Source organism: Euleptes europaea, chromosome 10 (genome assembly GCF_029931775.1).
Source record: "Euleptes europaea isolate rEulEur1 chromosome 10, rEulEur1.hap1, whole genome shotgun sequence".
NCBI classification, from domain to species: domain Eukaryota; kingdom Metazoa; phylum Chordata; class Lepidosauria; order Squamata; family Sphaerodactylidae; genus Euleptes; species Euleptes europaea.
Genome location: NC_079321.1, coordinates 42,018,906 through 42,043,998, shown reverse-complemented (window position 1 = coordinate 42,043,998; position 25,093 = coordinate 42,018,906). Strand labels below are relative to the sequence as shown.

At 43.4% G+C, this 25,093-nt stretch overlaps 2 protein-coding genes across 2 annotated transcripts; both read right to left on the bottom strand.

The window, feature by feature from the left end:
• Positions 1-298: 298 nt before the first annotated feature.
• PTP4A1 (protein tyrosine phosphatase 4A1) lies at positions 299-3,999 on the bottom strand. Its single transcript, XM_056856324.1, has 5 exons — positions 3,875-3,999; positions 2,520-2,612; positions 1,846-1,976; positions 904-978; positions 299-449 (listed from the first exon to the last, which is right to left on the bottom strand). Exons 1-5 carry the CDS (start codon positions 3,977-3,979, stop codon positions 332-334), a joined length of 522 nt encoding a protein of 173 aa, XP_056712302.1. The 5' UTR covers positions 3,980-3,999; the 3' UTR covers positions 299-331.
• Positions 4,000-4,277: 278 nt separating this feature from the next.
• Positions 4,278-13,978, bottom strand: LOC130483549 (uncharacterized). Its single transcript, XM_056856326.1, has 2 exons — positions 13,845-13,978; positions 4,278-4,415 (listed from the first exon to the last, which is right to left on the bottom strand). The coding sequence occupies exons 1-2, from the start codon at positions 13,881-13,883 to the stop codon at positions 4,320-4,322; spliced, it is 135 nt and encodes a 44-aa protein (XP_056712304.1). The 5' UTR covers positions 13,884-13,978; the 3' UTR covers positions 4,278-4,319.
• Between the last annotated feature and the right edge of the window lie 11,115 nt (positions 13,979-25,093).

Genomic DNA, 25,093 nt, shown 5'->3' with positions numbered 1-25,093 from the left:
GCTGTAGTTACTTTAGAACTACGCTGTGATAAGACAGAAATAATGTGCTGGGCTTTTGGCAACTAATCTCTACACATGTTGTGGTAGATGAGTCTACTGGACTTCAATGAAAAACTGAACTGCATGATTAAGGAAAGTTTAATGATACAAACTACTAAGACATTTTAAAGGCCATGTACATTTCCTGTTCTCAAATGATGGTTATCTAAACAAAATTGCTGTCCTGCCAACATTTTGGCCTACTTCTACAGAAGCTTCATGTAATTTAGACATACATATACTTTCCCCATGTAAATCTAGTTTAGTCTTCTACTTCCAAAGCAGCTTGGTTTTACTGAATGCAACAGTTGTTTCGATGACCATTTGAATCTTTAAAACGCAGGCGCATCTTGGGTCGGTATTTCTCCAAATACAGAAGCTGCTTGCTGTTAAAAGCTCCACGTCGCTTCCTGGAAAAAAATGAGTGTGTTGAACTGATTGAGTTTCATGTGTCGGAGTGCCTAAAATAATTTCACTTCTAATTACTTTCTGTCAAGGAAAGGATATGAATGTCCCTTCAGAATAAAGAATCCCTCTACATTTGTAGCAAAAAAATTTGTTTGGACAGTGTTCACTTACCTTTCAATGTTATATTTAGCAACATTTTGTTTCATATTGCACTAAGGATGCCACAGTTAAAAAAAGACAGACATGCACTCTCAGTGCAGTTATGAAACTTGGTAACTATCTCTCCCCTTTATGTGTATTTCAGTACAAGCCATACAGCTATCACTGTGAGCTCCTTCCTTGACTCTGGTTGATTTGCTGGGTCACAACAGTACATCACATGCTGTTTTGCAATTGAACCTATGCTTAAATAAAACTCTGAAATATGAAACTCAGATTTCCACAGTCAATACTTACTGCCTTATAAACTGTACTGCATCTTCATACTTCATTCCACATTCAATGAGTGCAAGGGCAACTAATACAGGTGCTCTGCAAGAAAAAGAAAACATATTATGCTTAGGGCTGTCCAAGCTGCCTTGATTTTTTCCACAATATCCCAGTGTCATTTTTCCGCTATGTGAATCCCAGCCAGAAACGCTGATCTGCCTAATACCACCTATTGATTTCATGATAGAGTAGCAATGATACTCAACCGATAAACATCAGATAAAATTTAAAAATGAGTTCTGCATATTGCATCTGGAACTCCATAGCTTTACTGAAAATTATGAACCCAGCACAAGACGAACACAGGATCTCCTTTCTCACCACAACACTGCCCAATTCAGCTTTCTGGTTAATACTCCATCAGAGAACAATTTACCAGTAATATGATGTCCACCATGGGCATTTGCAGGGTGTCCTTGAGCCAGTCACACACACACAAGCTTAACCTACCTATACAAATATTATTTTTGTTGCTGCCTGTCCTCTATTAATATTTCTAGATTATATAAGGATTCACAATTTTGTAATAACTTTAAAGGGGAAATATGCAAATTAAACATATTGGGGGAAATTTGAAAAAAATATGCAAATTAATGGTTGTTGTTTCAAATTTTATTGTTACCTTAGTGGGTTGTGCAAACCACTATTCTGAATAATGCTTTTTATAGGGTAGAGTGCATGGGGGGTGAGTTTATGGAACCAATGGAGTGGTAACCTAAAAAAGTTTGGGAACCACTGTAGATTTGGTCCGTTGCAATTATACAATCCTATAAATAATGGTACACAGCTACGTAATGAGCATGCCTACATGTCTGCTCTAAAGCTGCAGTGCTGAATATGTCACTACCTCATGCACCCAGTGAAAATAACTGCTACAATAGTAGACCTTGATCACTAAGTTTTGCTTACCTTCCAAGACCAGCAACACAATGTACAGCAATGCAACAGCCAGGCTCTTCACGGAATTTAACTTTCAAGAGGTTAAGCCAATCATCAACAATCTGTACAGATGGTGGAGCTCCATCATCAAAGGGCCAGTCCTGCAAAGTATGAAGTAGACCAATTTTCTTCTCTTGCAACCGAAACAACCAGTGTAACCATCTTACAATCCTTTGGGATGATAGTGCATTTAACCTCCAAATAACTAAAAAAGTTGATGTTGCCAAGTTACAAGCCATCTTTCCATTTAAGCTATTCTACCATAACTTCTTGAAATCTACATTTGCTATTGTGTACTTCCATGCAAAACACACAAGTCTTGTTTCAACACGAGAAACATAGGATGGTCAAAGAGAACTTTAGGTTTCCTAGGGATCACTTCTGAAACTCTTAATTAGCAAAGCTAATTGCAACATCTGTATTACTGCTTGGTTTGAATGATTTCATCCATGTTTTCTTCAGCTGTCTGTATAAGACACAATGCCACTGCCTTTTTACAAAACTATTCCTCTTATATTTTCTTATATATTATATTTTGAAAAGGAAAACCCAAAAGAACTCTACAAATTTTTATTAGTACTTTTTTGAATAGTGAGTACTATGAAAATAACGGATAATTTAATATGTTAGATTAAGCCACTTACCAAAACCTGAATGCCTTCTTTTTCTACCAGAGCAGTGTCATAAGTGGCTTCACAAACTCTCACTACTGTCGTTACTCCGTACTTCTTTAGTTCCTAAGGAGAAAGCAGGTTTTTAAAATCTTGACTGTTAAAAACTCTGCAAATGTCCAAGCCTGTGTTACTGTATTGTAAACAAAGATTATTTCTAGTTACTTCTCAGCAGTTGCCTTTCACTCTTACTACATACAAGGCTCCATCTATAAAGCCTGAAAGCTTTTTTAAAAATGGCAGAGACTTCACTCTGAACCACTGAAGGCTTATAAACACAACGTACTGTGGAAATTATATGTCAAGAATACAAGAACTAGGAACAGCAGTATTAGATTTCTACCCAACATTGATGCACTTTGACCTACCATGCAGGAACCAGCGGGCTGTTTCATTTCTACCACAAGCTGATAATACCATTTAATCAAGAAAATAAACTGCAACTGTTTAATGCTGAGATCAAAAGGTACACAAAATGAGGACATGTTTATTTTCCTACAAACATGGGGCTTCACAAGTTTAAAAGATATACACTAAAAGATTCACACGACCAGATAAGGTAATGTCTGGTTCTTTAAAAATTTCACAGAGCTCCTGTGAGACTATATATTGGGGGCTAGTAAGGAACCCAACTTTGCTGAGGGTTCCAAACTTCAGTTAGTATCATTATGGGGGAGACGGGGAGAGCAGCACACACTAAAAAGAGTAAAATATGGGGGAGTAAACTTGGAAGGAGAGGGGCAAAAAAGGTAGAAGTTATAGATGGGGGAAGGGAACAGAAAAACACAGGTAGGTGGGTGGAGAGAAGCTGCAGGCACCACCAGGGAGAGGGAAACAAACAGCAAGGAGAGGGTATGGGAAAATGAGATTCCTCTCCCATGAGTCCCCCATTTATCCTACACTAGTTCAAGAAAATACGGAGACTGATGCATATTTTCTTGCACATCAAAATTAAGCAGATGCTACTGAAGTTTGTAATGTCCTTTCACTATCAGTAACCACATCATTTAATCTGCTGTCACTAAAATATGCCTCTACACATTAGCTTCGTATCAGCAGACACTTTCTTGTGATGTAGCCCAGACCATTTTCGGGAATGATTTTATCATCCAGCATCACCTTAGTACTTACAAACGGCATCCTCAAGCTTATGGCACTATGTAGATGTACTGTATTCTAAAAAGCTATAGATGGGACTGCTTGCTCAAGACAGTGAAGTATAATATGAAAACGATGCAAATTAAGTAACACATCAGTATTATATTAAACATGAACTGCTGTCAATGTTACAAAGTTTATAAATAAGCATTCCCTTCGAGTGTCCTTACCTCTATGAACTTGTTTAAGGTTGCATTGGTAGGGTTGTGAGTGATAAGGAATCTCATATTCTTGTAAGTGATTTCCACAGGAGCTGGGCGGTTCATTCGGGCCATGTTAATTTAGTTAAACGTGCAACAAGATTGATACAATTTAAAAAAAATTAACAGAATTGGTTCAGAGGAATGGAAGTCTACTTTACTAAAAGCCACTTGAAAGTACTGACAGGTATGAACTTGGGAGCAATGGGAAATGAAATGAACCTCTTAAAACAAGAAGCAGCTATTCTTCAATCCAGTAATACTGAGGCAAAAAAGAAAGGCAGTGCTCTGAGGTTACCCCATCCAGGTCTGAACTCCTTTGTAAAATGCTCTGCCAATTTCAATTCAACACGTCTTATCTTGGTAACCGCTTTTAAGGGGGCTTCTTGGTGGAGTAGTAATGGACTTCTACAGTTCACTTGTCTGCATAGAGGCCGTGCTGTGCCTGGCAGTAGTCCCCACTGCCCTTCAGAAACTCCATAAATGTGTGACCAAGAACACCACAGAACTGCTGCAAAGAGAAAAAAAAAATAAGTTACTGGTCACTGACAAAACAGGTACTTTTCATACAGCCTAGTCTTAAGTAACATACCTGAGAGGAAAGGAAAAACAGGGCAAATCCAGATGTTAAATTAAAAAGCTGAGCACTTTTTAATTTAACAACAACAAGAACAACCACCCCTGTAAACCCCGGTTCCCAATCAGGAAGAACTGCCTGTTTCTCAATACTACAGATGGTGGAGAAGGATTGGAAAATTCTCCAGGTAGCCCAGGTGAATGACTATCAGACAAGCAAGACCACACAGTATACTACTTATATATAAGAATGCTCTCCCAAGGGGATCCTACATTATTCTTATTTTGCTCTGCTCCTTACAAGGGACCTATGTATCTTTTGGGGTTCAAGAGATATTTAAGTGGTGATTTGTGTCCACCAAGAAAGAGGGCAACTCCCCCCCCCCATATTCCTTGCCCTAGCATCCTTTAGTGGAACCTGAGAACCTACTTTGCACCCAGTACAATATAATTAAATTAAGTCTGCAGCACATCCTATATTATATTTTTGTAACTATTAATGTTTATAAAAGTATCACAATATGTGAAAACATGAGAAAACCCCAATTTGACATTAAACGAAGAATAACAACAATTAGTTTTCCATATATGGATATAATCAACTCCTCAATTCCATTTTAAGACTACGATCTGTAGATCTGGGGTCTTTCCACAATATCCTTTACACTCATTTTCTCCTCCAACATCCAGTGTTTCATCACAACTCGTGCAGAACTCAGAACTGCAGTTGGTTTACACCTAAACACAAATTTGAACCCAGGCCTCTCTAGTGCTTATCACCTAAATCCTACAGGCTGGTTATCAATTTCCCTTACAGTCAATAGCTCCTGCATCTGGAGAAGGGAGCTGAATGACAACCCTGTGAAAAGTTATTTGCAAGAATAGTTTCAGGAGTAGACAGCCATGACATAACTTCACTACAAAGGCAGAAATCCCAATTCAGCAATAAATTAAGTGTTTCCTTTAAACAAGCAAGTGCACAAGACGCTCCCACTTCTCAGATTACACTGGATAACATAAGTGAACAAGAGTCAGCAATGTGATGCTATGAAATGTTTTAGGATGTATTAACAGCCTAAGGAATTAAACTCCTTTAAAAAGCTATTATATAGGTTTAACTTGTGCCTCATAAGACTTTATATGTTATGTTCCTAGCACCACAACTCAAAATAAGCTGTAAAGAAGGAAAGAATTGTAAGATCTACTGAAAGTTTAAAAGCTAAGAGTAAGAATAAGATCTGCTTGGCAAAAAGGAGAAAGATACAGAAAGAACACATTAAGAACTACTTTTAAAACCAGGAACCATGTTTTTCAAACAGGACGTAAGAATTCAGCCCAACCAACCCACTTGAGCCAGGAAGACCTTTAGCAAAATATTTCAGGGAGTCCCACACAATGAATGCTTAATGTTTCTATTCAGATACTACACATAGGAGTGAGGAAATATGGTTCAATACACAATCTAAGTTCTTGATGAGTTTTGCTTACACAACTTCAAAGCAAGTTTAAACGTGCACATATGGAAACAAGTCTAGCATTACCAGCTGTGCAGATTTTTTAAAAAAAGAATACTGCTTAGTTTCACAAAACCAGCCAGGGAGTCAACTCAACCAAAAATAAATAGTTGCTGAACAGTGAGACCAGCGCTGAAGTACAGTTTTCAGGTACAAGTTTTGTAGAAGATGCCTGGATACATGAGAGGCCTATTATAGCTTTCTGCTTGTGTGTTACATTAAAAAAAAGATTAAGTAATGCAGTTTCATGGATCTGAAGAAGGAATGCAGCAGGTAGAATTGCTTGAAATTAGAGTTGTAAGGCCAGCAGGAATCAGGGACTGCAGAACCAACAGCTATTTTAAAAAGTAAGGCTATATTCAGCACACCTCAGTGTTCTGGAGAGGATAACTATTGCCTTTTACTAAAAACGGGTTTGTGCCCAACTATCCATGCAGAGTAAGCAGTTTTCCCACATTCCTCTGTAGCCCTTTCCAACCCATAAAGATCTTTTCCAGAGTTGCAGGACACATGCAGAGGAACAACCAGGCAGGTCAGTCATCTGCCTGGAACCCACTGGTTGGCAAATACTGTTCTAGTGCATATATTTAACTACAGAAGTGCTGCAACAACGTGGTAATGAAGTGTCATTACCTTATACCACTCCATCATGTAGACAGTGGTCACCTACAATAAGGAGATCTGTATACTGCTTTTTTCTAAAAGCTCAGAATGCCTTTCATAAAAGCAAGTTCCAGTATACAACAGACAAAATAAATCAGATTAACAAAAACTATACTCAGTCAATGGCCCATCAGGGCTCATATAAGGAGAGGTGACCCTTCAAGTATGCAAGCCCCAAAAGCCAAAATGGCATTAAAGCCCCAAAAGACAAATCGGCATTAACTTGACTTGTACGGACAAACAAACTGATAGTCAGTGCAATTGATCCAACTGAGTTGTAATATGGCTGGTACAGGTGAATCAGCCTACCATTTTGCACCACCTGCAACTGCCAAGTAATTATCTGGGCCAGCCTCACATAAAGCACACTGCACTATCATTCTGAATATCACAGTAGCATGGATCAGTGTGGTCAGCCAATGCTGTCCAGGGGCTTTTGAGCCAGATGTAAGTGACAAAGGCAAAGACAGCAACACTGCCTACTTGCTTATTCATCCACAAGGCTGGGTCCAAGAGTACCCCTGGCTTCTTAACAGAACCCCAAAATGCCAAAGGTACTCCATGCACAGGGGATAAAGATCCCTTTCAAGGCACCACCCTCTCTAAGCAATGTCACCTCCATTTTGCCCAGCTTCATATCCATCATCTTAATCACATCATTCAGGCATTGACTAAGGATTGGGACAGCCACGATCAGTCACTTACTAAAAGATACGTGATAGCTGTATGTCATCAGCATAATGAAAATGCTAACTCCAGAGCTACAAACAGCACCACGCGGTCATCTCACATAGATCTTGAACACAGGAGACAATAAACCTGTTGGTAACCTACACATCAACTCCCAAGAAGCAGACTCTGCATCCCCTTTCACCACTCTGCCTGTTTACTCAAAATCAAAACCATCTTTCTTTATGCCTACTAGATATTCAGGGCACTACAACAGAATAAAATGGAACAGAGTAGAAATGAGTGTCTCTCACAACTTGTGCACCTTAGAACTGCAGCCCTGTTCCAGCTGAAATTATAAACTGGGACAAAAGACTTCCACAGAATTAGTGGGGCATTTGTAACACATCATTGTCCGGTAGTATAGCAAGTTCAGAACATGGGCATGATCTACTAAGCCCATGAGATGGAGCAGTTATTTTGTATATATAGAGGTTGTTGCTGACAAAGCAACCCTTGCCCATGGCCATATAGCAAGTCTATATAGCCATATAGCAAGTCTACCAGGTGCACGTTCAACAAATCTGTTACATTTCACTTTTGTATTAAGAATTCCCTATCATTTAACCATAAACTTTGTTGAACGGAGAAGGCTCAAAAGATTACTGCTTAAATTGCAACTAGGTATAATAAACTTATGGAATGGTATTTGCCGTCAAGACACAGCTGATTTATGGCGACCCCGTAGGGTTTTCAAGGCAAGAGACATTCAGAGGTGGTTTACCATTGCCTGCCTCCACATCATGATCCTGGTACTCCTTGGAGGTCTCCCATCCAAATACTTGCCAGGGTCGAGGCTGAGTTTGTGCAACTGGCCCAAGGTCACCCAGCAAGTTTCCATGGCAGAGTGGGAATTCGAACCTGGGTTTCCCAAATCCCAGTCCGACACCTTCACCACTACACCACGCTGGCTCTCATAATAAAGTCTTCTATTTACAAGAACATTTATGACATAGATGCCTTGTACTTGAGTTAACTAGCTTTTCCCAGGGTGGTAAAACTAGTTAACTCAAGGCATCAATGCCTTCTATCATGAATGTAGCCGTACAGAGAAGTTTAGATTATAGCTAGTTAGTTTCTCAAGGCTGAGCAGATTTTGTTTAGTTCTGCTCGGTACTGCTTCCACAGTTTCATCAAGACTGGGAAGAGGATAAGATGTCAGACTTTATATTGTGAAGAAGGTATGACCACAGGGGCTATGAAGTTAAAAAAGGGGAGGGAATAAGAATGCTACAAACAAGTATCTAACCATTCCATATACAATTGCATCTATTAATAGGAATGCATACTCTTAAATATTGTTTTCTTTGAGGCTAAGCTTGCTTGGATGCCATGGTTATAAGAGAGCAAAGCTGTATTAAATTACCAACAGCATCCCACAGGGTACTAACTTTTAATTCTGATAACTCAGTGTGTTATTTTCATATTTCAGGAAAGATGTTCTCGAGAACCAGAACTGATGATACTATATTGCTTTAGGATTATCTACTATAGAAGGAATTAATTTGCAACAAGTTATTTACTATCCGCACTATCCACAAGCTATGCCTTTAAATGTCTGTTGTCTAAGAATACAGTAAGTGCATTCTTAATTCTCTAGGTTGTTGCTTAAAAGAGATAAACAGCAAAATGGTCAAGCTTTCAAGAAAACACTGCTGTCAATCTAGACCCTGTCAAATGTTTACAAGCACAAAGTCCTTCCAAATTCATGAACTGGGGGTTTATAACCTTTACGCACAGCTAGTTCCAGGAGTGTCTGAACAAGGGCGCTTTCACAAATGATGAAAAATACACTTTCAATCCACTTCAATGCACTTTGCAGCTGGATTTTACTGTGTGAAATGGCAAAATCCATTTGCAAATGATCATTAAAGTGCACTGAAGGTGGATTGAAAGTACATTATTCACTATGTGTGAAAGTGCCCCAAGGCTGTTGCATTTTACCTTCAGAAAACCACAGGACCATTAACGCTGTGTGAATTCTAAGGAAACATTTTGAACTTTTGAGACTTTTTTGCCTGAGAATCCAATCTGTCAACAAACACGATTGCCTAGGCAAATACAGTAAATATTCTCCATCAAGCTCCCTGCTACAAATATGTCAATTGATGCATTAGGCTGCTGATACAATTAGTAATATGTGAAGTAAAAAATTCCTAAGCACAAAGATCAGCCAAAATTGAGTTTTTTTAGAAGCCCTGTGAACTGAAGGTACCAATAACCACCAATGGAGTTTGGTCTGCCTTTGTCACTCAGGTCCACAGCCTTGAAATAATCTGTGTCAACACCACAGCTAGGTTTACTTTTCACCAAGATCTCCTAAAAGGTTATACACCCTCACTCTCAGGTATGCCTACTGTGCTGCATTCTTCATGAGTTTACTTAGTTCAAAGGCGCTGGCTGGAGGACATGATAGCTGGAGGGAGTACTGGGGATTCCAACCGAAGCAGGTTGCTCCTATCTCCTTACATGTGCTAACCACAGTGTCAAAGGCACAGAGATACACTTTTATGACTGCTCCATAACTACGGCATTCTATTCCCCTGGAGATATGCCAAAGCTCTGAAAGATGCATTACAGGACACTTTTATCTGGGAAAGTGGGTAAAGAATAAGTACAATGCTCTTTTAACTACACATTGTAGGTACTTCTCTAAGCTAGAAAAAAGACATTACGCACAAGTCTAACAAACTGATCTCTTTCAAGTGACAAGGATTGCTGCAGTTGAAAGTGAAGAAAGGGAACTGAGGCACTGAACACCAGAAAGATGGGAGGGGAGCATGTGATTATAATATCAGTGAAAGTGAAATTGCTGTCATCTGCCCTCTACTCTGACACTGTCCCAACATTGAAGCAGTTTATGCTTCTCTGTTTAAGATTTTGAAGATGAAATCAAAGATATTTCTGGATGCTAGTTGTTAACATCTGTTGCATGCATTCAAAGGCATACAATATACTGCCATGGCAATGTTATCCAACAGTTACATTGTTAACTAAAGCTATTCCGTACTCAGGGCCACTACTGAAAGTGAGATACATATTACAGCCAACAGTGAAAGACTGCTAATTTGCATTTTTCATACTTTGCATGGTGCCTGTCCACACCAGTCAGAACAAAGCTATCTGTGTTGAAACTGTTACTATCACAAGGCACCCCAACAGCAGGAAAATCTGATCCAAGGCCCAGTGAAATATAACAGCAGCAAGCTACAACTCTGGGCTTGGAGAAGAGGTTCCTTTCAGGCACGTTTCTGCCTCGGTAAAGAGATTTCTAGCCAGACTGAAACAGCCACAGCTGGATGCCAAAAGCATTTCCCATATTCAGCCTCCTTATGCTCGTGTGGCATCTCCACATCCTGCAGCAATCACACTCAAAAGCATTCAGATACAGAAGAACGGGAAAAGCATGGCATGATGAAAGCGTGAATGTTAGCTACCCGGAGCAGCACAAAGAAAGCAGGAACAGAATACTAACTAGGTCTGAGAATTAGAGAAGTTGAGAGAATGGCAATTTCATGAGGGAAGGAAAAAAGTGGACCATAGGAAAAGAAAGTAAGACAACTGATGAGGGGGAGGAAGAACAGCAGGGACTTTTGAGGAGGTGGAAGTTCTGGGACTGGGATGAGGCAGCAGCCAAAATCTATGTGAGCAGGCATATTTGCATGAATAACTGCCTCCTCCAATTAAAAGTGTGGGTGGTGGCAAGGCAACAATAGAAACTTCACTCATTCCCAATGACATTTACAACATACAGACAATATATACCAGAGACTCATAAGTTGGGAAGGGTTTTTAATATACTTTCTATTTCTGCTGTCACACTAAATTAGAGATGGCTTCCCAGATGGTCTTTTAGATTTAGCTGCTTCTATTTAAGAATCATCTCCTCTTACCATTGGCTTCTGTGGGCTTCAACAGCAGACTAGAGCTCTTAACATGTCTGAGAGAACTTACAGCAGACAGCACCGGAACAAATACGATTAGGAAATTAAAGCAATCAATTTCTACAAATTCAAGCACTTTCCTCTGTACTTACTAGATGTGGGTAAAAGGCTCATAAGGAAAAGATGGAAAATTCAAAATGGAAACGCCCCCTCTGAACTAGAGCAGATTACAAACTGCCTCTTACAAGCACAGTGTTAACTGATTGGCAAACTCAGAGCCACACACACAAACACAAATTAACACAATCCTGTGACTCAGCTCAAAGATGACTGCTTTGTTAGCTCACCACCCATAAACCACCTCACCTTGCTTGTCATTCAATAGGCTTCTCACATGTCACACAAGCACACACGTCCTTAGACAAAGCAACGCTGAGAGTGCCGGCAGGAGAAGCATTCAGATATAAAGATCACTTCCATGAAGCAGATCTTTGCTCTCCCTTCCCTCTCGAAATCATCACTCTACAGTTGAAAGTCAAGTGGTTTTTGTAAGCCTGTGCCAAGTATTTTTAGCTCAAGGAGACTCCTTGTGTGGCTTTCCCCCCCAAAAACCTTTCTGCCTGTGGGTCCGTCCCCCGAAGGGAAGCACCGCTGGTCACTTATATGGAGTCAGCCCGGGAAAGGCCATACCAATCTGCCTGCCAGCCCCCCACCCCCATGAGTCACCCTCCCCCGTGAGTCACGGCAGCGCAACAGCGCTCCAGCTGCTTGCAATATGTGTTGGGAAGGCCAGAGGCACCCCAGCAGCGGCCCGAGCAAGTCTTGACTTGTTTCCGAAGACACAGAGGGGAGGGTGAAGTTGAGTGCCCCCACCGCCTCCCATGGCCCGTTGTGAGCTGGAGCTTCAGGAGACTTGCAGCTCGCCCCTAAATGCTAGGCTAGACACTCCAAGGTCACAAACGGGGTTCGGCACACCCCGGGATACTAAAAGATAGCTGAGGGCCATGAACACAAAAGTTCTTCTACCCTCCCCCCACAACGCTTCCCTTTTTGAGTTCCTTATTTTCCCCACGCACAAGTCAATTACTACCTCCGAATCCTCGAAGATTCGAGACCAGCAGTGGTTAGGGAAGCCGGGGGTTTGTCTCATCCCCCAACTCATGTGAAATAAGTGTGTGTGTGTGAGTATGTGTAGGGGGCCACAACTCGCCTTTGACAGACTGCAGCTGTTCCGAATTACAACTCGCGAGTAGTGCTCCAGCTGGGCTTCTACGCATGCCTTCCTGAGCTGTTGTGACTCACTAATCACTCCTCACCGAGCACCCCCCCCCTCACCAATGGGACCGACTCTTGCGTTGAGGGTACCTGAGACAGGATCGCAGTCGAACAACACCCAATAAGATCATGATGGGTAGCCGTGTCCGTCTGTCACTAGCAGTAGAAAAGAGCAAGAGCCCAATAGCACCTTGTGTGTGTTACGTGGCGTCAAGCCGCTTCCGACTCATGGCGACCCTATGAATCAAAGCCCTCCCAAATGTCCTATCTTTGACAGCCTTGCTCAGATCTTGCACACTGAGGACTGTGGCTTCCTTTATTGAGTCCATCCATCTCTTGTTGGGTCTTCCTCTTTTCCTGATTGTGTGTGTTAAGTGCCGTCAAGCCGCTTCCGACTCCTGGCGACCCTATGACTCAAAGTCCTCCCAAACGTCCTATCTTTGACAGCCTTGCTCAGATCTTGCACATCGAGGGCTGGGCTCCCTTTATCGAGTCAATGCATCAGCAGCACCTGAAAGACTTAACAAAAATTTCTGGCAGGGTAGGAGCTTATCCGAAGAAGCGAGCCGCGGCTCCCGAAAGCTCATCCCCATGCCCGAAATTTTGAAGGGGCCACTGGACTCCTGCTCTTTTCTAACGCCGAGGAAGCGCAGTCCTGAGCCCGGCGGCGTTAAGAAAGGAATGATCCCGCTCAAATTACGTTTTTTTCACCGGCATCGGGGTTTCTTCCTGCGGCTTGGTTTCCAGCCCGGTGGGTCCAGGCAGGCCCACGTGTCGCGAGCGCCGGCCGCCCGTTCCGGCCAACTCCCTTCCTCGCCTGGCAGCAGCAGCATCAGGACAGGCGCCTGCTGTCGCTTCTTCTCCCCGTCCCCGCTCTCCTTCCCCTCGGCAGATGGCGGCCGCCCAGACACTCCCTGCCCCCCCCCCCGCACGCCGCCTTTCCTCCTTCCCCTGCCACGTCCCGCCCGTCACCTGGGCAGCAGATTTCGCCCCAGCCGCCGCTCTTCCTGAAGTTCAGGAGGCGCGGGGCCGACGGAAAGAGAGAGGCGATTAAAAAATACCGCGTCCCTTCCCCCCTCCCCCCCCCGCCTAGACAATAAAACGACGGCTTTGTGCGTTCGGGCCGCCGCGCCAAAGCGAGGCTGGCGCCGCTGGGTCCGTCCCGTCGCCCTCCCGCTCCATAGAAACGCGGCTGCCGCGGCCCAGGAACAAAGAGACCAACAGGGAGGGAGGGCGCGTTAAGCGGCACCTTTGGGGCGGATCGAGGCGCCGTTGGCCGTCCGTTAGGGACCTACTCACAGGAATATGGTTACTCATTGAAGACTGTAGCCTGATCATACGGCCTGGGTGCTGAGGGCGCCACCGCCGGGGGCAGAAGGAGCCGAGCCGGAGGGAAGAGGAGGCGGCCGCGGAGGTGGTGCCGGAGCAGGGCGGCGACGGTAGACCATACACAGGGCGCGGGGAGAGCAGGCGGCGCGGCCACGCGCGGGTCTGGTTTGGCGAGGTGGCTCACGCAGCGCTGACGGCAGAAAGGGGGGGAGGGGCCGCAGAGAGAGAGAGAGAGACGAGCGCGCGGGTTCGTCCGCGCGAGGCCAGTCGAGGGGCGGGGCGGGGCGGGGCGGGCGGAGATGTCGAAGCGCCGCCTCCTCGCTCGCCACAGCGCGCGTGGTCTTGCGACGCGACCGTCCCGCTCCCCCCGCCCGGGCCAAAACCAGGGCGTCTCTTGACGTCACAAACGGCTCTCGCCGAATGGCACCAGCGCTCGGCCAATGGGAGCGCTCGGAAGGGCTCGAGCCGACCGTGGTCAGGAGTGCGGCGGTGGGCCGAGACTGAGGCGGGGGCGGAGGGAGCCGGCCAGAACCGGTTAGGAGGTCGGGGAGCCGAGCGAAGCAAGCGGGGGCCCGGAGGGAGGGGCGAAGCAGAAGGCCGCTCCGATTGGTCGGCTGGTGGCTCGCCTCTGGGAGACCGGAGTGAGCCTGTCCCTGCCCTCCAAGCACGTGTCGTGTTCGCTTTCGTAACGGGAGCGACTCAGTCGTGCTATCCAGAGTCGTGCTATCCAGTGCTCATAAGAACACAAGAAAGGCCCTGCTGGGTCAGACCCAGGCCCATCAAGTCCAGCACTCTGTTCACACAGTGGCCAACCAGGTGCCTCTAGGAAACCCACAAACAAGACGACTGCAGCAGCACCGTCCTGCCTGTGTCCCACCACACCCAAAATAATAGGCATGCTCCTCTGATACTGGAGAAGATACGTATGCATCATGACTAGCATCCATTTTTACTAATAGCCATGAATAACTCTCTCCTCCATGAACATGTCCACTGCGACATAAAATCCACTCCCCTCTTAAAGCCTTCCAAATTGGTAGCCCTCACCACATCCTGGGGCAGGGAGTTCCACAAGTTAACTATGCGTTGCTATGCTGCTCGCTTGTGTAGAAGGTTTCGTAGAGTAACTTGCACAGATTCGCCCTGTGAATAGGTAACGGTCCCCTGTGCAAGCACCAGGTCATTCCTGACCCATGGGGTGATGTCCCATCCCGATGTTTCCAAGGCAGACTTTGTTTGCGGGGTGGTTTGCCGGTGCCTTCCCCAGTCATCTTCCCTTTACCCCCAGCAAGCTGGGTACTCATTTGACCGACCTCGGAAGGATGGAAGGCTGAGTCAACCTTGAGCCGGCTACCTGAAACTGACTTCCGTCAGGATCGAACTCAGGTCGTGAGCAGAGCTTTTGACTGCAGTACTGCAGCTTAACACTCTGTGCCACGGGGCTCTTCCCTGTGAATATGTACAGCCTTTGAAAACACCTCTGCCGGCCTCATCACGTTTTGTGGCAGGTCCGTTTCAGCGTTGCTGAAATAGCGCCCTCTTCTAAAATTAGAGTGACTCCGGTGTCAGATTGCCCGTCGCGCCAGATGGCCCGTCAATACGATTTGAAAACTGCATGTTCATCTTCCAAGCACCTCAGGACACCGAATGTGCCCCCCCCCCCGCCATTTATCCCGAGACAATCACATGAAGTAAAGGGCGAAAACGCATGGGAGGTTTTGCCTTGGATTTACCGCTCTCTAAATTCACATTTTTCAAGCCAAATTCTAAAAACTCAAAAATAAGCCCCCATGCAAAGTTTTGAGAATTTAGATGGGGAAAATGTGCATCTAGAGAGTGGCAAATCCAAGGCAAAACCTCCCATGCATTTTCACCCAACGTCAGTTTGAAAGGGAATGAGTCACCCCATGAGTTTCATGGCAGAGTGGGTTCCTAGTTCAACAATATCAACTGTACCAGTTGTACAGGCTCAACTGGTATTCAGTCAGTGGTCATAGTAAGGGACTTTGCACACCCTTGAAATTACGGCTTTCTGCTTCCTGTTTTGTAAAAACTGCTGCAGATCAACAACACACTTTTATTTTCCATGTTCTAGAACTGCTTCCTGACATGGAAACCTGCCAGGAGTGGCGCCTGATGAGCTCTGATTATGCATTAATTCACACTTTGTAGCACGTAAATCTGTTCTTAGTTGGCAGCGGAAAATCTCACAATAACCCAGCCATCTCAGGAGCTGTGGTCATCTTGGCACAACAAGACCACTGTTCATGAATGCAAAGTTTACTTACTCTTCTGGGCAAAAATGATTAGACAGCCCTTTCCAGATGCAACGCCCATCCCATCACCACCCTCCGCTCCAAATTGTTTTGTGTAAACCAGGAAAACACTCCAGAGAGACAGCCAATTCGTTAACATTTAAGGGCAAACCTAGTTTTGATTGTATCATTTACTCTTTGAACTCTATCTTGTTTGTATCTGTGATTTGCAATGCATCACAACATAGCTGTGCCCTGAGATAATGGGCTCTCTAGCCTCTCTTTGGAGTCACTCCCTGACATCCCCCTTTTCTGTTTGTACCCTTGTTTGTCTATCTGTTCTCCTGCCCAATTTATTTAACTCTTCATGAAACAGGAAAAGTGGGCTCAGGCTCACCAAACCTTAGGCTGCAAAGCATTTGTTCATCTCGAAGATTACACAATACTTTTCTTAAACTGAATTGAAAGTGTGGGTTGACCATAGTGGCTGTTACAGCAAATCTCTAACAAGATTAAAAGAGAGGGGAAATTTGTCAACAGGAGAGCAGAGCCAGTGGTTAAAAGTGGTGGGCTCTAATCTGGTGAACCAGGTTGGCTTCCCTACTCCCCAGGCTGCTGGGGTGACCTTGAGCTAGTCACAGCTTTCTCTAAACTCAGCCCCACAGACCGCACAAGGTGTCTGTTGTGGGGAGAGAAAGGGAAGGCGAGTTTAAGGAGACTCAAAGCGGCAGAGAAAATCAGGTATAAAAACCAACTCTTCTTCAAAAGTCATAACGGACAACAGTGTTTGTTTTCAATCCAAGCAAGGATACATAACATCTGAACTGGCAAAATGGTGAAATATTTTTCTCTCCAGCACAAATGCTGGTCATGTTATAAACTATGTAAATACTTTGGTCACTCTGTCCTATTACATTCCGTGCTGGAGGCTTATTATTCAAATGCATTTCTGTTGACATCATACCTCCTGAATAACTACTTATCTATGAATATGAGGAAGATTGCACTTTGCATTTCGACAACATCTGCAATTCAAAGAAAACCTGAAAGTATCTTTAAAAATGTACTTGCTGGGTGGATTTGGAGATCCCTTTAATGGTGCAGGCAGACACCATTATTATGGATACTATCTGATTGTGGGGAAAATGTGTACTGCTGATAGGTATAGCATAACCTGTAGCTGTTTACCATCAACCAGGAAACATTTTCACATAGCTGTTTGTACAATGGCTCCACCTTGTCTCCTTTGAGTTTCTCATTTACAGCAGGCCACTTCTGGGTTTTAATTCTTTAAAGCATCTTGTTTCCTAAACTGGGAGTGTTCCACACTGTACTACTCAGCTATAGAACACTCATGTTCCCTTTAAAAGAGAGAAAATTTTTATTTCTAGTAAAAACACCACCCGATTTGATAAAGAGACAGTATGGTGTGGTGGGTAGATTTTCAGACTAGGATCAAGGATACCCAGGTTTGAACATCTGCTCTGCCATGGTAGCTTGCTAGGTGACCTTGGTGAACCAGGAGTGTCAAACATAAGGCATGCAGGCTGGATCCGGCCCTTTGAGGGCTCTTATCCAGTCCGCAAGCCAACTGAGGCAGCCACCCCCTTAGTCCCAATGTGGGCTGGCGAGGCATGGCCCAGCCCAACCAAGTGACATTTATGTCATATCCAGCCCTTGTAACAAATGAGTTTGACACCCCTGCTCTTAACCTAATACCTCAAAGGGTTGTTGTGAGGAGAAAATGGAGGGGAAAAGAATGATGTAAGTCACTTTGGGGAGAAAGGTGGAGCATAAATGAACCATATGCATTAATTTTTTTCTTCCCCTGCTCTTTATAAAATGTGTGCTGTGTATTCTCCCTTTATAGCATTGTGTGTGCATGTAAAGTGTCATCAAGTCACAGCTGACTTACGGCAACCCCAGCAAGGGGCTTTCAAAGCAACTGAGAAGCAGAGGTAGTTTGCCATTGCCTTCCTCTGCAGAGCCTTCCTTGGTGGACTCCCTTCCAAGTACTGGCCCTGCTTAGCTTCTGAGATCTAACGAGATCAGGCTATACCATGCCACCTTCCCTCCCTTTCTAGCATTGGGGGTGCTTAAAAAAAGAACTTTTGATGAATGGCAAAACTAACCTGCGTACCCAGTCACCACACACCCACCCACAATCTTTTGCATAATAATAGGAAATTGCATTTTCAGAGATGAACAGAGGGAATGTTTGTAACTATTCCAGTTCTCATACCAAGGGGCTCTGCGTTGCTGAAGGCTCATCTCTGCCAGCTGCATTTGTTTACTTGGTTGCAGTAGCCTATTCCCCACTGATTGAACAGCCAAGAGGGAGTGTGTTCTTTTGCTTACAGATATACTAGGGAAACCTAATTGTCCTATGGTAGGTTACCAGTGGTTCGTACTATGTCTCAGCAGCTGCAGTGAGCAAACTCTCAGGCTGTGCACTGCATGCTGCCTTCATTTGGATGTGCATGCATTTATATATTGTCCACTTGAGACAAGATACATCTATTTGCTGCACAGCGGTTTAACTTCTCGAAACCCCTGGGGATAAAACCCTGAAGAATTACAGTCTGAGCAACACACATGGACAGAATATTAACAAGGAATACTCAACAGGGAAAATGGGGAGGGGAAAACAGGTGATGGGTTGTTTGTTTTCAGAGATGGGTTGGGAACTGTCCCTAGTAAACAAGAATAGCTAGAGCATATAAAAATATGCTACGGTGTCTGTAAAAGCCCTAAAAAGCATTGGAAAATATGCATAGCTATAGAGATCACATAATGTTACATATCATATTGCTTGTATAATGTATGGGCTAAAAGTTAGGAACTGGAAAATTCCTGGATCAAGTCTCAGCCCCTCCTCTATAAAATAGGGGGGGGATATAATGATGGACATATTACAGTGTTGTTGCAATGGCTGATGAGGTCATGTGTATGAATGTACTCTGACCCATCTAAAGCATTATGAGAATGCTAAATATTACAGCCTGTGATGCATTACTCAATAATGCTGAATAGAACAGGTTGTATGCTCACTCTCATGTCAACAAAAAAGGCTCTATAGAGGCCAAATCGTGTGTTTGGTGAACTAATGGTACAAAAAAGCAAGAATGATTTCATTCCTTAAGCGATGCTTTGAATTACACAACATTCTTAAATAAACCACGGTATTCAAAGATACAAAGAAAAAAATCCTTCAAAAGATTGGTTTGTTATCACTTAAGAACAAAGGAGGGGTTTAGCTAGGAAGACTGGTTAATTTGACTACAGTTGGTTTAGTCTTGAAGTGTTTTCAGGTTCAAATAAACTCTTTAGGGGGCAAAAGAGTCAAGAAAAAAAACAGCATAAGGCTCTATTCCATTTCAGCTACAAGGTATCATTCTTATCAAGAGTTCCTGAGACATTCCAAAAGAGCTGGAGAGTGCAGTTTATAAAATTCACAATGGGTAGCAAATTCAGATTATAAATTCAGAGAGAATAGCCAAATATCATAGGACTCCAGAAAAATCTTTAAAGACATTCCTTTCAGCGCAAGCTTTCATGAATCGGAGCTCTCTTCCTCCGATGCACAGAAGCATACATTCATTGTGTGCCTGCGTAAAGTGCTGTCAAGTTGCAACTGATTTATGGCGACCCCAGCAAGGGGCTTTCAAGGCAAGTGAGAAGCAGAGATGGTTTGCCATTACTGTTCCTCTAGATAAATTCATCAGGTTTAGTTAAATACCCAGCAGAGGGGATGGGGGAAATATTACAAAGAGAGAATGATGTAAAACAAGATCCAGTCAAAAGAGAAATTAGTTTTCACACAGCAGATGACCCTCCTTGTGTGTGTGTGTTAAGTGCCGTCAAGTCGCTTCGGACTCATGGCAGCCCTATGAATTGATGTCCTTCCAAATGTCCTATCTGACAGCCTTGCTCAGATCTTGCAAATTGAGGGCTTTGGCTTCCTTTATTGAGTCAATCTATCTCTTGTTGGGTCTTCCTCTTTTCCTGCTGCCCTCAACTTTTCCTAGCATGACTGACTTTTCTAGTGACTCTTGCCTTCTCATAATGTGACGAAAATACGATAGCCTCAGTTTAGTAATTTGAGCTTTTAGGGTCAGTTCAGGCTTGATTTGATCTATAACCCACTGATTAATAGAATAAATATTAGCACCTAGTAAGTTAGGAATCCAAGGTCCCTGTTAAACCTGAGGGGGCAGGACATTTTCTTGTATCGTAAATGAATTCTAATCCAGCCTGTTGGATTCTAATAGGTTCTTCTGAAGGAGAACAATAACCTTTAAATCATCCACAGGTTAAAATGTTCCACTGGTTTTTAAATATTGTAATTTTAATTGTCAGATGTGTGCCAATTTATTCTTTTGTGTAAAGATTGTCCTGTTCATCCAACATAAATGAGCATTGTTGACACAGTGCAGCAGATATTAAACTGGAAGATGACTAAGCGGATGGTATGGCTGATATTATTAGGTCCTGTAATAATATTACCCAAGTGTATGTTAGAACAAAGTTGTAATTAAGTTTGTTGCAAAGTTTAGGTCCTGGACCTGTGTTTCCGTTCAATAATCCATGGTTTTCAATGAGAAGATGTCTCAGTCTGGGAGACTGTCTGCAGGCATGGAAAGGTCGGCTACCCAAAGCGGTGAGAGAGACATATCATGTGAGCTAGTACAGTATAGTGGTTAGAGTACTGGACTAGGAGTTGGGAGACCTGTGTTCGAATCCTAACTCTGCCATGGAAGTTCACTGGGTGACCTTGGGCCAATCACACACATTCAGCCTAATCTACCTCACAGGGTTGTTATGAGGATAAGAACACAAGAAAAGCCATGCTGGATCAGTCCAAGACCCATCAAGTCCATGGCCCATCAAGTCCAGCAGTCTGTTCACACAGTGGCCAACAAAGTGCCCCTAAGAAGCTCACAAACAAGATGACTGCAGCAGCATCCTGCCTGTGTGTCACAGCACCTATTATAACGGACATGCTCCTCTGATACTGTACAGAATAGGTATGCATCATGACTAGTATTCATTTTTACTAGCAGCCATGGATAGCCCTATCCTCCATGAACATGTCCACTCCCCTCTTAAAGCCTTCCAAGTTGGCAGCCATCACCACATCCTGGGGCAGGAGTCCCACAATTTAAGCATTGTGTGAAGAAATGCTTCCTTTTATCTGTTTTGAATCTCTCACCCTCCAGCTTCAGCAGATGACTCCACATTATGGTGTTATGAGAGAGGGAGAAAAGCTCCCTGTCCATTCTCTCCATACCGTGCTTAATTTTATAGACCTCTGTCATGTCTCCCCTTAACCGCCTTCTTTCCAAGCTAAGCAGCCCTAAGTGTTTCAACCACTCCTCATAGGGCAGTTGCTCTAGTCCCCTGATCTTTTTGGTCTTTTCTGTACCTTCTCAAGCTCTGCAATATCCGTTTTTAGGTGTGGCCAGAACTGTACACAGTATTCCAAGTGTGGTCTCACTATAGATTTGTACAAGGATAAAATGGAGGACAACAACAGATGCTACTTCGAGTCCCCCGAAAGGCTGGGTATAAATGAAGTAAATTTGTCATTGTTCAGGATGGGTTGCAAATCATTGATGATGCAGTGGACTCATTTAAATTGCAAATTGTAGGTGAAAGGTGTTCTGTTGTTATCTCCTTTAGGCTTGTATTGCAACATATTACATTAGAAATGTGGTTTCTTTATTCTGTGCTGACTAAAGTGTTGTGCTGTGGCTATTGGTAATGCGTCTGCTTTATCTGCAGATTCTCCCAGTCAGGGAAGGGAAGGGTTTGGGGAGGGGAGGGACTTCAGCAAGGCTCAATGCCATAACGTTCACTCTCCAAAGCAACCATTTTCTCCAGGGGAACTGATCTTTGTAGTGTGGGCATCAACTGTAATACCAGAAGAAATCCTAGCTATTTAGGTCATTTATGCCTCTCCTCCCCAGACATCTGCTGGAGAAGACTAACAAAAAGAGAACTACACTAAAAGAAAAAAAAGTGTAAAACAGTGCATTAAAATAGAAAAACTATGCAATGTCGTTACAATAAACATGGTAAACCCGACAGTAAAATAGTCGTAAAAGCAAAACATCACAGATAGGGAAAAAACAGGCCATGATGTTAAAAAGAAGATGGAATAAACTTTTAGTTAAAAGTCTGATGAACAGAATGCCAACAGATGAGCTCCAATGGGGAGGGTATTCCATGGATGAGGTTATACCACTGAGAAGACCCTGTCTTGGGTTGTCATCCACTTCACTGCAGGTGGGGCAGAGAGTGCAGGGCTTGAGATGAATACCATAATAGGTAAGTGACAATATGAGAAAAAGGTGAACCTTCAGGTATACTGGTCTAAAGCCATTTATGACTTTAAAGGTTAGTACCAGCAGTATGAACAGGTATTCATTCATATATGGATTTACAGACATTATCGTGCCTGACATTTTGCCCAGGATTGGACTGCGAATGGACTTTGGGTTCACACGGTGTCTTTCCCCACTCCCTTCACTAGAATAGGAGTGAATCAGGGAAATCCCACGTTATGTTGTTGTTGTTATTTAATAATAATTGATTTATAGGCTGTCCATTCCCGGCCAAAATTAGGCTCAGGGCAGCTAACATAATATTAAAACAATTAAAAACCTTTATATACTATATAGAATTTAACCATAAAATCATAAAAACCCTAGCGCCTTAACATAGCATGACATGAACACTTTAGCAGAAAAATAATTACATAATTATAATAACAACAAACAGTACAATAACAGCAGCACAACATGCAACATTCAGGTGGAGAAAACAGGGAAGTAGGGGGAGGGAGAAGCCAGCCCCCGGACCTCATCACCACTAGCTTTCACCAGCCATGATGGGCACGGGTCTAAGTAACAAATGGTAGGCTTCACAGCAGCCAGGACACTGCCAACATTGGCCTAGGAGAGCCAACTGAATTGGTCTGAAGCAGGACCCAACGATGGCTAAGGGACCTCCCGTCCCCTAACTGTATCAATATTGGCTGGGAGGTCCTGGCAGATCGACCAGATTTTGTCAGCAAAAAAGCTCAAAAAAGCCTCACAACTAACGGCCAACTCACTAAGATGTGGAGAGCCCTCGGAGAGGGACTTAACAATTGAATTACCCTAAACAATTGTGCCAGGCGAGAGCTAGTGGGTGTAATGGAGGCTGTATAAAATTGCTTTTTAGCTGCCTTTATCGCCATCTCATAGGATCTCATAAACGTCATATAAGATGTTCTTGCAGTTTCGTCATGAGTTATCCGCCAAACTCACTTGAGGCAGCTAAGCTCCCATTTCATCCTTAGCTACATGGTATACCATAGGGCTAGTTTGAAACAAACAAAGAGGACGTTGGGGGGGGGTGATCTCGTCAATGGCTTTGGATAGACAGTTATGCCAGTCATCAAGCAGCTCACTCAATGAGCTGCTGGGGGGCATCGGATCCTGCAGAGCATTCTGTTAACGATAGGACATTTTGGAGGTCATTAATTCATAGGGTTGCCATAAGTCAGAAGCGACTTAACGGCACATCACACACACATATATACACACACACAATTATATTAGGAAGGCGTGGCACAAGGACATGGTCGGAAGAAACTTGCTGAATCTAAGAAGGTCCAGGTCAGAGAAGTGCCCGGCCGGGAGACTTCTTAGAAAGCCTATGGATGCACCCTTGTGAGCCAGCGAAAAGCAACCAACGTAATAACTGAAAGCGGGACAACAACATGCATTACAAACCTTGGCAGTGGTTGACAGCACTTCGTACCGTTCTGAGGCTGCTGGCTGAAGCCAAGTTTAAAACCGATGGCAGTCTGTTTTTGTGCTATCCCTACAAAGAAATGCACGGAGCATGTAATTTGTGGAGGCTCTTGTACTAGCCCTGCCTGCAGGTTCATCCAGCAGAAGCTGCCAGAGCCATTAAAAAAAAAAAAAAATCACTGAACAAAAGGTACAATAAGGTACACCTATGGTTCAAATAAAGCACAAGTCAAAAATCCTACTTTAGTAAACACATTGCTATTATGAAACTTGCCCCAAATGACGTTGAGTGTTTTCATGTGTTCAGAATGCCATTCTTCTGTTTCATTATGCCCCTAAATTAGTTATCTCATTTTTTATTAAACCCAAATATCTTTTGAAGTCCTTTTTCACCTTATACTCTACTACATTCAGCCCCTGAAATCATACCTATTTAGCAAGCCAACAATGCAACCCTAAACAGTAAATTGCACACTTCTGACCCCGTTGGCTTCAATGGGTTTAGAAGGTTAGGGTTATACTACAGTAATCTTGCCTCCGTTGGAATTTTTAAAAAATGTTTTGTTTGGTATTAATTGGTCAATCTGTCTTGACCTAATTGAGGGTTGTTTTGCTGTTTATATCTGAGACACTCATCAACCCCTTCACAATATTTGTTTATAAAAGAATGTACCATATAGGTTTATTTTTGTTTCTTTTTACAAATGGTGATGGCATTGTAGGGGTTTAGTCTTTCACAAAAGTTACAGAATGGAACAGAACATGTTTACATGAGAGACTGTAGGTACTGAAAGCCCCAGAACACAAGGGAGGGCATATGATCTGGGAAAGTCTACAGGAGCACAGGGCATTTCAGCAGGGGATGCAGCCATGTAATAGGTGCTTTTACAAAATGTCAGAGATTATACAAAACAAAGACCTGCTAGCTGGGACTCAGAGTGTTTCAGGAATGCCATAGTCACTGAAATGAAAAGCCCCAGGATGCAAAGACACTGAAAGAGCGTTGATGAACAACAATATTCTATGAACCTACCCAACAAGTAGGTTGTTCCCATTACAGCTGAGCTGTGACATGCTTCTTGTGTCACGTCATCACATATGCAGCACATGTCCCTACACATTTTATGTGTGTCGCAAGCTATACAGGTTGGCGGGGTTCCCT

Bases quoted from the DNA above. Each gene is read 5' to 3' on its own strand.
- PTP4A1 (XM_056856324.1), bottom strand. From the start codon at position 3,979: ATGGCCCGAATGAACCGCCCAGCTCCTGTGGAAATCACTTACAAGAAT. The intron at 2,613-3,874 runs GTAAGGACACTC...CTTTCTCCTTAG, and splicing joins CCTTAAACAAGTTCATAGAG to GAACTAAAGAAGTACGGAGT. The intron at 1,977-2,519 runs GTAAGTGGCTTA...CATACTTTGCAG, and splicing joins AAGAAGGCATTCAGGTTTTG to GACTGGCCCTTTGATGATGG.
- LOC130483549 (XM_056856326.1), bottom strand. From the start codon at position 13,883: ATGATCAGGCTACAGTCTTCAATGAGTAACCATATTCCT. The intron at 4,416-13,844 runs GTGAGTAGGTCC...TTCTCTTTGCAG, and splicing joins CAATGAGTAACCATATTCCT to CAGTTCTGTGGTGTTCTTGG.